The sequence below is a fragment of the Asparagus officinalis genome, chromosome 3, assembly GCF_001876935.1.
Source record: "Asparagus officinalis chromosome 3, Aspof.V1, whole genome shotgun sequence".
Classification (NCBI taxonomy): domain Eukaryota; kingdom Viridiplantae; phylum Streptophyta; class Magnoliopsida; order Asparagales; family Asparagaceae; genus Asparagus; species Asparagus officinalis.
The window spans coordinates 19,511,227-19,523,617 of record NC_033796.1 but is presented as its reverse complement, the minus strand read 5'-3'; the positions used below and the strand labels follow the sequence as shown (position 1 = coordinate 19,523,617).

The 12,391-nt window shown below is 37.5% G+C and overlaps 2 protein-coding genes across 2 annotated transcripts in view; one reads left to right on the top strand and one right to left on the bottom strand.

Moving 5' to 3' along the window:
- LOC109834731 overlaps positions 1–10,431 on the top strand; it is a 13,319-nt gene extending 2,888 nt beyond the window's left edge. Inside the window, exons 2-7 of the mRNA XM_020402754.1 lie at positions 564–1,015; positions 1,116–2,544; positions 2,679–2,825; positions 4,633–4,918; positions 7,045–7,172; positions 10,418–10,431. Coding sequence (XP_020258343.1) covers positions 965–1,015; positions 1,116–2,544; positions 2,679–2,825; positions 4,633–4,918; positions 7,045–7,172; positions 10,418–10,431 — 2,055 coding nt within the window. The 5' untranslated portion in view covers positions 564–964. The remainder of the gene's footprint in view (positions 1–563; positions 1,016–1,115; positions 2,545–2,678; positions 2,826–4,632; positions 4,919–7,044; positions 7,173–10,417) is intronic.
- LOC109834730 (universal stress protein PHOS32-like) lies at positions 11,243–12,005 on the bottom strand. Its single transcript, XM_020402753.1, is given in 4 exon segments — positions 11,243–11,363; positions 11,365–11,804; positions 11,807–11,866; positions 11,868–12,005. Coding segments are annotated over 4 exon segments (759 nt in total).

Sequence of the window (12,391 nt, the reverse complement as noted above, 5' to 3'; positions counted from 1 at the left end):
AGTTATAGGTGAAGGGGTTTATCTGCGATTTACCATCTTCAAACTTTTGTGCAGAATGCATCAAATGTAGGAAAGTTGAAAAATCATGTCTCTAACAAAGTCCAGTTAATTCTATTTTGATTCTGATTTTTTTATATCAATTGATTAGTTTCTCCAAGTTAAGCAAAAATGATAGGAAATCCTTTTGGTATTTTCCCTTTTTTATGTTTTAGAGTATAAGACGGATCATGAAGTTCGAGCCATATATGTGTATTTGTGTACACACATATGCATGCATGCATGTGTTCGGGATTTTCTTATTGTTGATATACAGATTTAAACTTTGCGGTAGTATTGGAACACTAGAATGGTTGCATCTAATACTACAGTAAGCTCTGTTGGTGCAGGAGAAATTTTACATCTTTTGTCTTGATAGTCTGTTACTGTCCTTAATTAAAATTCTCCTGATTTTGTTTTTTCAATTATCAGTTCTTAATATTTTATTTTTTCAATTAAGGTCTACTGTACTTGTTAAAATTCTCCTGATTTTGTTTTTTCAATTATCAGTTCTTAATATTTTGCAGGTTAGCATCTCCCTTAAGCATTTGGTTTTGGAGCTCACTAGCTGATAAAGCTTTTTTCCACTCTGGCCGCTGTAAAACCATCTTGTCATTCTCGCACCTCTAAGTGGGTGTGGGGTTGTAATGACTGGGTGATCTCATCATTCTTTCTTCGTGGATCAAGATCATCCTTTATTTGGAGACTCTGTCGTGTTTTGGAGGGTCTTTTTCTTGATTACGGCTAATATAGACAGCGACGTAAATTCTACTGCCTGTCAGTTGTTGATCATTTGATAAGTCTTACCTAGCTTGTTGCTTTGGGTAATTGGGTTATTTTTCCAATTCTAGCTGGATAAGGTCCAAGTCTAAACTTGCTTCTTGGTGTTGAAATAATGATCTTTTGAAGCGTTGTTCCCTTGAGTATAATGGTCAGATTTTCTTGCTTTTCAAATCCCAGCCTTTACCAAAGACCAAAGGTATGTGAAAGTGTTCTATTTTGTTGCTTGTGTCTTTCCTTGCATTGTGAACAGAATCTTTATTTAAGCTCTGAAACCAAAAATCCTGTTATTCTTTCAGAAAGTTCAAGATTTAGGTGGTAAAATGCATTCTACCCTGGCAAAAAGATCCGAATATCAAGAGAAAAAAGTTAATTTTGATTCTGCAAGTAAAAATTCAAATAATATTGTTAATAATGCTTCAAATAGCAGTATGGAGCAACCCAGCAGTCCATCTTCTCATGGTGAATACTGGAAATTAGACTATTCTGTAGGGGATGTCCATACAGGTAATAGTAAAGAATATCTTCAGATGTCGGGCATAAAGAAAAGTCGGTCCCTTGGAAGCATCCTAGATAAAGAGAAAGATTCCTCTGGTGGTGATGGCACAGATATTGATGATGAAGTACATCAACAATTTTCATTTGAATTCCCCCATGAGAAGAGCATGGAGAGAATTAATGATTCACCTGATGGAAACACTTCCCCTGGGTTATACAGCCATGAGAACTTGGGAACGAATTTTAATACCCAGCATAAGGAACATGATTTTGTTGAACCTTTTGATTTGGCTGCTCATCACGTCCCTCATGATTCTCTCTTCTCCATCGAGGTCATGAAGCAATTAGATGACAACCATCATGCAGATGTTGACGGGGAATCAAATGACATCATAGTTGACTGTGGATGTTTGTCGTCAGATAATCATTCTGTTCTTGCAAGATCACGTTCAGCAGCTAACCTCGGACTGGATACTGATAAATCAATGGAAGATACTGAGACTCGTAAAATGAGGTGTCGATCTAGATCTGTTGATTTACATTCTCATCATGGAGAGAAGCCTGAGTTTCATGATGGTGATGAAGTAGTTTCTCCTGAGTCAAATCATATCAAACTCATATCAAATTCTTATAATTTGCTACCAGAATCTGATGAAGATAGGAAAGGCTCGCCATGCCCTGTAGATTCAGGGGATGAACACCCTCACTCTGATACAAGTGGTGTGTTAATTGGAGGACAGGAGGCATGTGGAAAATACTGGGCTGAAAGTTTAGCTTGTGATAATCAAACTACTGTTAACAGTTATCATTCCAATGACCATTTTACCTCAGCGAATGAAGGGAAAGAAACAGAAACATATGATGAAAAGATCGAGAATCCTCAGCTAGAGTCTATAATCCAGAACTGTGCTGAACTGAATTCCAAAGTGTTCCGCATTAAGCGCATAGAGGAGTGGATCAGCCAAATTGATATTGAAAATGATAATGTAGAAGAATCTGGTGAAAGCTTATCTTCATTCTCCGGTCTGGAACCTCAAGTTGAAATCAGTATTCCTCCGATAAAGCCTGATGCTAAAAGCAACTTTGGCATGGATGTAGCTTACAAATTTATCTCATCCTTGACTGCTACCTCATCTTCAGCACAAATGGCCAACCTTGGATTGGTTGCAGTTCCGTTTCTAAGCGCATTTTCTAGCTTGAGAGTTCTTAACTTATCAGGAAATTTTATAGGTATGCTTCCTAGAGCACCAAGAACTTTTCAATATATACTAGTCCGGTTAAACTTCATTTTTCATGTTTATTGTCACTAGACTCTATGTTGTTTTAGGTATATTTACTTATACTTTTTAAAAATCCATGTGCAGTTCGGATAACTGCAGGATCTCTTCCAAGAGGACTTCACATGCTGAATTTGTCAAAGAATAATATTGCAACCATTGAAGGTCTTCGTGATCTGACACGCCTCCGCATACTGGACCTGAGTTACAACCGAATTGTTAGAATCGGCCATGGTATGACATCTCATTCTAAAATATGTGGATCTTTGCATGTAGAAGGCTATTTGTTGTTGTGTTCTTGACAACAGCATGTCCAGTAACTGATATCTTTCTTTATCATACTATCTCCCCTTTGCTCCTTTTTTTTGGCGGAAATATTGTGCTTCTAGATGTAAGTCATCAGGTTACACCTATTTTCTCTTTTTTTAATGGTTTGTTTAATCCATATAATATGTCATCAAATGTCATCAAGTAACTGTTTCCATTAGCACCCCTGGCTGAAGAAACTACAGACAGTAATTACTAGAGGCCATTGGTGGTTAGGAGGACCTATTTTGGTGGTTATTCAGTTTAACTGTATATTAAGCTTTTGCACCCAAAGAACAAATGGTTAAAAGAATCAACAAACACAATTATATATGTGGCAAAATGAATTTAAAAGGGTCACTAGAAGCATAAAAAAGGGTTTGGATTAACGAACTATTAGACAATCATATGAACTTGTTGTGAACTTAATTTATACTATAACATAAATACTGTATTAAATTTAAATGGGCAAATAGAAAGTACTTAAACTGGAGTTATTGTAGAGTGTACAAAGTTAACTAGTTACGCATACTGACAGGACTACCCGATGCACATTATAACTTTTTTGTTTATCGAAGTTGTATTTGAGGATAGTACGCACTCCAAAGGTTTTTATTTCGTAACCAGGTTATTTCCCATTTAGTTACACGTGGTTTGTTTCATTAATATGGAGAGATCACAATAAGTGACTGGTTTATTTATTTATTTGCATCAGTGGATTCCTTGAGCTGACAACATGGAGATCAGGGTGTGATTTTTTATCAATGCATACCTTATTGTGTTGTCGACTTGCTAAGCTTGTTTAGTTCTGGGTTACCATTTAGAGGCATCTATGCACTTCTCTAAAAAGTTTGCCTTATACTGTCTTAGCAAGAAATCTTGATCATTTTTCTTAGGGTTACTTGCGGATAGACCCCCTGGCCCCTCTACTGTCGTCAAATTGAACTTACTATCACTGTAGCTCTACTGTTGCAGATAGACCCCTGAATGAAATTTTTTGACCCTTTTCTGGGGGCCTATCCGCAACAATACATTTTCACTCGGGGTCCTATCTGCAACATAAAACTCCTTCAGGGGTTCTATCTGCAACAACAGAATTACAGGGGTAGTAAGCTCAATTTGGTGATAATACAGGGGGTCCATCCACAGTTAACCCTTTTTCTTATTATATGAGTAGCATATTTTGTTTAGGGGGTCAGGTTTTGTTTTATTCAGATAGGTATAGGCTACCATGTAAATTGTTCCTAATGTTGCATTATTTTACATATATTGTTTTGTATAGTGTCTGATTCAAACCTTGTTAACCTAAAGTACTAAAAATTGAGAAGAATCCTAAGGTGACTGATATAAGCTCAATATTGGAGGTTGCACAAGAATTTTTCCTTACACCAATAATCAATAGTATACCATGTGAAGATGCTAGCCAGAGGACTTGGGGACACAGTCTAGCAGATGCATGGCCAAATTGTTGGCGTAACTCCTAAGAGTCCAAGATATGGTCCTATGTAGAGAAAGAGCCTTAACCAAGCTCTTATGTGTTACTATTATCATTTTATTTGCATATTGAAGTCAAGTCTTCATTATGTTGCATCACATCCTATTTATCATGCTCCAATATTTATAAGCATACTTCTTTCCCAAACCTATAATAGAAGACGAAGAAAGGTTATAAAAGTTTACCTTAATGAAGGCATTGTATCAATATCAGGATGTAAATATCTGTTGAATTTTGTAGGTTTGGCCTCTTGTTCCTCCATCAAAGAACTGTACCTAGCTGGTAACAAGATAAGCGAAATAGAAGGCCTTCATCGTCTCCTCAAACTTCACACCCTCGACCTGCGAGGCAATAAAATCTCAACAACTAAAGGTCTTGGCCAGCTAGCAGCTAATTATGGTTCCTTGCAAGCAATCAACGTAGAAGGAAACCCTGCGCAGAGAAATGTGGGAAATGATCAACTCAAAAAGTACCTTCTCAGCCTCCTTCCAAATCTTGTTTACTACAACAAGGTTCATCTCGATCTGTAACAAGATCAGAGAACAAGCTCTCTCGAAGAGGATCCCATGGTTCGGGTCTTCATAAGTCAGCACTAAGCAATGCTCGGTCTAACCATGCTATTGGAGCATCGCTGAAGCAGTACAGAAGCAGAGTTGTGGAGGGTCGTCATGTTGGCTTGCCTCCTGTGGTAGCTAAACCTACCGCTTGTCTTTTGCCGTATAGTGAGAAGAAGGCGGTGAGCTTGAAGCCCAGTAATCCCATAAGGCGAAGCCGAAGTGAGGGTACACTTTGAGGCATTCCCCCTTTTATCGAGTTTTATTTGTAATGAATAAGCACAAGTGGAACAGTTAGGTTCTTGATGTATGGTTGCCTTTTAAGTTCCTATTAATGGTATTGAAGTACAATGGGTTTTGTATTCAGTTTTAAGTTGTTCCTATTAATGGTATTGAAGTACAATGGGATTTGTATTCAGTTTTAGAAAATTCATAATCATATCCGCTGAAATTGGATACGGCGGATACGGTTACGGATATATATGCGGACATATAAGAGGACATGTATGCAAATACAAAATGGATATGAAAAAACTAGATAGTATTGAGAAAAACATAATTCTTGTGATACAAAAGAGTTCGTTAATATGTTTATTATAATTGAAAAGTTACGATTAGACATCTTAATTATTAAAATTAACCACAAATCCATAATCTAAGAAACGAAACTATCGTAAGAGTATGTCTAATATGTACTCGGATATTTCGGTTACGGATAATGATATTTCACAATAAAAACATATTCGTAACCATATCCTATCGGTTATAGATTTGAGTAATCATATCCATATCCTATCGGTTATATTGGTTACGGATATTTTCTCGGATATGGATACGGTTTAGCACCCCTAATTATTAGACAGCCGCACCACAGATATATACAGCCACAGCCACATCACTTTTACTTCCTGCTCTCGCTAAACAAATTTCTTTTTTATGGAATTTACGCCTTCGCTGTCAATGCTTCAAGGAGAAACAAGAAAAGGAAAAACGGGGGGTGGGGTTAAGATTTTTGATACACAGACACTATTTTTGATACACAGACACTTCAAGTTCACAAGATCAGCAGCGTATACTTGAATATGAACACCAGCCACCGTAAGAATAATTAGCCACCACATCACTGCAGCAAGTTGTTCACCGATATAAAACAACAATAGTAGCATCTAACAGACAATAACAATAATAGAAAGGCAGCCTCCTAACATAGGGCAACATATAAACATGCATACTTGAGGGAACATCTAATTGTAAACATTCATACGGGCAACATTTCAACATAAAATCTCAAGGCAAAAGCAGTACAACCTTCAGGTGGTAACCACGAGAAACCACGCAATTCAGGAGCTAAAAAGAGACAACAATCATCCAGTTTTTGAAAGGTAGATGACAGACAGTAAAAACAAGCAACAATGCAAGACTACCACCACTTTCAACACATAGCAGGCTCTGCTCTATAAATGCCAGAACAAGTTTAATTATCTCCATCGGGGTGTCCCATTTAATTATCTGCAGTAAGAAGAACAAATATAAATTAGAGAATAGAAAGTCTGATGACAAACAAACATAACCACTAACAATATCTTTGGATTATAATTTCCTCACAAGTAGGCATGATATCCGATCAACCAATCAAATGAGAAAATATCAAGCATATACGAACCAAGTACAATACGTTAATGTCATAATAACCAACGGAGTGTTAAGTCCGGTCAGATCAATTTCTAAGTTGCAACTGGTACATGCGTCAAACAAATCAGCTGATCTGCCTAAAACTGACTGAAACATGAAAAAAAATTCAACATATCAAGAACAATCACAATGCGGAACATGGAAGAATATTATTCTTTGTTTATTTAATTATTTGACTGGGATTCGCATCCCCAATCCATAAACCAAAAACAGAGATTCTTTGTAAGAACTCTATAGAAATACATCATGATATCCTACTTCAGTGAGTAATTATGCTTTGCCTTTGATTAAGGAGGGCCATAACATCCACCAAACATTTCAGCCAATTCTTTATCTGTGAAGAGTTGCATTAGAATTTGCTACTAAGATTTCTTTTTCACGAGATGATATGTCATGTTCATAACAGGCATATGCGCAACAAGAACAAGCACAATACATTCAACGAAGATGATATCCGTGCCACAGTTTACCATGAGGGAGGGTGGAAACTAAGGAAAGGGAAAAGATTGAATATTAAAAGAAGAAAGTATGAAGGTAAATCATATCACAAATTACAGAATCAGATTCCCTTTACCACGTAGAACCACAAACTTAAAAACTCATGTCAAAATACTAGTGACTACGTTACTCAAAAACAATATTGAGTATTAAAACTAATTGCTAATTTAAGATAGAGTGATACTCATAAAGCAAAATTGACTATCCATGTGTGAGTTGTCAAGACTAACAAAGAAATGCAAAAAGAAAAAAAATTGAGAAGAAAAATATTCCTAAACTATATTTTCAAAAGCCTTTGCGCAGGAAAGAGGGACAACATGAGAAAGACATATAAGGACAGGGTACCAACAGTCGAACAAGCGAAATACATGCACAAACAGGCAAAACGACAAAGTTCCAGGATCGAAACAACCACGAATTACAGCGCTCATATGTATGAAATTAGTGTAATTGACTACTAATATGTCTAAAAGAAAGATATTTTGACATGTGTGAGGTCTAAGTGCAGTAAAGCAAATGGAACCAAACCACAACACACACACCCACCCACCCCCTCCAATATCAGATCTTGCTTTTTCCTAAAAACTGTCTGATAAAGATAAATGAGAAAACATAAAACCTGCATTGAAAACACCATCTGTAACCAAACAAAATGTTTCTATAAACAGATAGATAATTGGAACAAAATCATTATTGATACCTCAAACTTTCCAAATATTGACTGTAACTAAAACAAGATATAATGAGCCATTAAGTGAATTTGAATCATATTTAAACTTTATAGAAAGAAACTAATCATACCCATGCCACATATAAACTCCATGAATAGATGGACATGATCAGAATAAAATATTCGTTAGCTTCCAGGCCTTCTAAAAGTGTGGAAACAATCAAATCAAATATTGGATGATCGAGAAGCTAAGCAAAATAAATGACATCAGCTTTATCTCTTATCGCATATAATTAATTCTGGAAAAAGGGAAAACATCAGCTAGTGACAACATAAAAAATAAAATACTATAAGAAGCTATAAAATATTTGAATTCCAGAAACCAAATACCTGAGGGGAATGCTCAAACAGAAGAAGAAATAACCCCAACTAAACAAAATTAAATTATTTTGCTGCAACTGCAAGTACTAACACGTCAGCAACAAAGATCATGACCAACTGGAAGCAACCCAAGCAAATAATCAGAAATTTGCCTGTGTGATCTAAGGCCCTAAAAATGATATATTGCACTAGAAAAAGCTCAAACTAAGTTAACCAAATCTTAGCACTCTAGCGAGACATATTGAGTTATATAGAAGTCCCCAGCCTGCATATTAAATCTTGGAAAATCAAAAAGACCACAAGTCAACTCTTCAGGAAATGTGTTTCGAGGGAGAAACAAAAACTAACAAACTCAATATATTGACCACTGCCAGATATATTATCCTATATCAAACCTGCTTACTCAATAGCAGATGAAGGGGGGGAAATGTTTAAACTCTTCCACATATTTTTCACAATATTTGCTGTTTAACTGGATAGTATTTAGCAAATCCACATTTTTCAAGAAATTGCAATCAGAGAACACATCTTTATCCAATAAGAGCCAGGAATTAATTCTAACTCCCACATAAGGAAAAAAAAAGTAAAAGGTCTCGAGAAGAAAATAATCCTATTTGACCACTGTACATTGCTAACATTAGGAAATAGAATAAAGTATAGACTATAGAGTAAAAGAAAGTCCACAAAGAGATCGTTATTAGCATCACTAAACTTGAATATACAAGCTACTCAATGAATAGAAAATCATGGAAAAGATTTAACTGCATGTTTCTATTTCACTACCTGTAAAAAGGAATCTAACATTTCTACTCATCATCATTGTTATACCTAAAAATCAACTAAATTAAGCTCTTCATCTAGCATGTATCACATAGTAACCAACAAATACCATCCCTTTCACAAGAAGACAAGAAGAGTACACAATATATTTAGATAACTACTTGAAGGCCCTAATCACCATAAGCATCAGAAGACCAAACAGAATCAACAAAGTCAAAAACCTTTTTGGCGCGCTACATTAATTCACCAACAAGGCAACAACTATACATTTCTAATCAATCCTACTTGTTAAAATTAGGAAAAAGGACAAAAACCATGACAGAGATTAAACAGAATAAGCCTCTCAATCTCTCATAAACCAAGAGTAAAGGTGTGTCTTTCTACAGGTACAAAACAATCACATAAAGTCCATCAATCAAGAGATCTAACTTCTATATCCCGCATCATTAACATCACAAGAATTAATAATTCCTCATTAGCAACATGATAAACAACAAAATCAATAACTATCAAATTTCTCCCATATCAAATCACTAGCTAACTTATTTCATCAGCCCGAATCACAAAGTAATTGGACAAGACATAACTATGAATTATATACTGACTACTACTTCCTATTTATTCACTTCAGCTTTTATCACATCCTTCTAAAGAAGAAAATCAATATACCTAATCGTTGATATCCCCCAGCTCCAGTATGTAAAGCATAGAAACAGAATAAAATATAACATATTTTACTGATCCAGATGTGCCTCAACCTTTCTTCTTTCTTGATAGGAAAATGATTTAAGGACCCAAAATATGGGACCAAGGGAGGGGACAGGTGAGGTGTCTCCTCCCTATTGCATAATGAGTTAGCCATGCCAACTCATGCCAACCTATGTTACTCGGACACGGCGGTTTGACCACCGTATCGGTGTCGATCCGACCCGACACCGATCCGGGTATGAAATACGGGTCGGATACGGTGGTCGGCTCTCGGATACGACGAGGTGTGTGAATCGAAAACCCAAAGAAATAGAGAAAGAAAAGATGAAATTACATACCAAAAAACGTCGAATTGGCAGATCAATTGCACAGACAAACAGCCATTAAAATATTTTGAGATCTAGGGTTTGAATAGTAAACACTAGATCTGGAAATTGCTTCAGATGATCTTCGAAATTGTTTGTAGTGGTGATGGGGCTTTTGCACGCGAGGTCGAGACGAGTGCAATGGCTTAATTTCGCCGTCGCCGTTGATAATTTCGCCGTCACCGTTGCTTTCCCCTTTTCTTTTTCCTTTCCCCCCCTAATATGAGGTGCGAATGTGAGGGGATGAATACGAACGTGAATGTGACTATCGGTGAGGGGGTGAATCCGTGAATTTGACTATAGGCTGAGTAATAATGACGTGGTTGGAGCAATTAATTTCCATAACAGTTGTCTAACACGATTTCTTTTGCTTGCAGGTAATGAAGATTGAAGAGTTAAAAATGGAAGTTGAAAAGTTACAAAGCTTTTCACATGTTGAGTTGTTGATTAAACTTTGTTTTTCTGTAAATTTAGGCTTAAGTTGTTACAGATGTATAATTTTTGAAATTCTTGGATTTACAATAGATATTTGAAGCAATTAAAAGTGTATACGGGTTAGAGGAATGAAATTTAATTAGTTTTACTTCATTAAATAAATTAAATTATTATTTTTTAAATTGATATTCTTATTTTCACTTGATCACCCAAGAACATTTTATATACATCATACATACACCTAATAATTTTAAAAAATAAATTAGTTGTACCGTCACTTCTTCATATAGTTTATGAAATTTTAAAAGTGTATACGGGTACGAATTTTTTTATGAAATTTTAATATTTTTTATTGCCGTATCCCCGTACCCGTGTCGAAATTTAAGACGGTGTTCCCGTATCCCAAATTTTCAGAAATTTCGTATCGGATACTCGGATCCGCACCCGTATCGGATACTCGTACCCGAGTCCATGTAACGTAGATGCCAACTCATTATGCAATAGGGACGGGACACCTCACCTGTCCCCTCCATTGGTCCCATATTTTGGGTCCCCGTAGCAGCACTCTTCTTGATATATAGGTGCATGTTATAGAATTATCATCATCAAAGTTAACTACGTTCTAGTGATCAATATCATTTAACCTGCCCAATTGTTCTGATCACCATCATAATCAACAACATACCACACCAAAGAATAAGCAAGACAATTCCTTTTCGAATAATTACCATCAAAGATTGCATTTTAATGCTAAATGATAAAACCATTCAAGAACCCGTCGTACCTTTCTGTTCCTCGTCAGCATCATGATACTCCTGCTCCTCCTCCGGCACTGGGTGCAGCTCCACCTCCGCCTCCTTCTCCGCCACGCGGTCCGCTCGCCGCCCGGGCCCCTTCATCCGGAAACCTCACCACCACCACAGGGCAAACGCAGTGATGCACACAGTAATCACTAACACTCCCCAGCCTCCCCTTACTTCCCCTTCTAGAAGCCCCAAATCCTCGACTCCCCATGATCACCGCACTCAGCCCAAGCCTCTCAACCTCAAGACAAAGCCTCTCCTTCATATCATGATCCTTCACGATATGAATCTTGAAGGGGATCTGTGATTCGACCAACGGCTGAGCGAGATCTTGAGCCTTGGTCGAAGTGAAAGCATCGAAATCGTCCTCAAGCTTCTGCTGAGATTCTTCATTTGTAGTTTCAGAGGGCGGAGAGAGGTCGATCGATCCCCAGTCGGCGCCGTAGAGGACGGAGGTAGGGCGGACGTGGAGGAGGATGACGGCGTCGCCGGGGCGGAGGTAATTGTTGTACGGCCTCACATTTGACGGGCGTAGGCGGACTCGTCAGAGAATCGGACGGCGATACGCGATCGGCGGTGGGAGGCGGCGTGAGGGTTGGCGGGCGGACGGCGATGAGAAGAAGAAGCGGCGGGGATGAGGGTTGGATGGTTGGGGTCTGCGGCGGCGGCGGAGCGGTGGGGGATTTGGCGGGGGATTGGGGTTGGGCGAGTCGGAGCTGCTCTGCATCGTTGTTAGGGTTAGGGTTTGATTGATGATTTATTCTATTGATTCGTTGGGTTTTGATTCTTTAAAAAGGGTAAGCGTGAGAGGGAATAGGGGAATAGAGTGAGTGAAGTGGAAGGAAGGCGCAAGAAGAAATAGGTGGGTTTTGGACTTTCGGGAGGTCTTCTTGCAGATAGGACCCTTAGAGGTAGGAAAATTGCGCAATGTTTCCTCTCCACTTAAGGTGCCCTTATATTCTTTTTTGGGGTTTTTTAAAGATATTTGTCCCTTAAATATTCAATAATTTCACATTAAATCTTAAAAATTTCATATTAGTCCCTCAAATCTTAGATGGTCTTGCAAAACAGTCCTTCAAAATAAATCACATTAGATCTGAGGGGAATATTCTA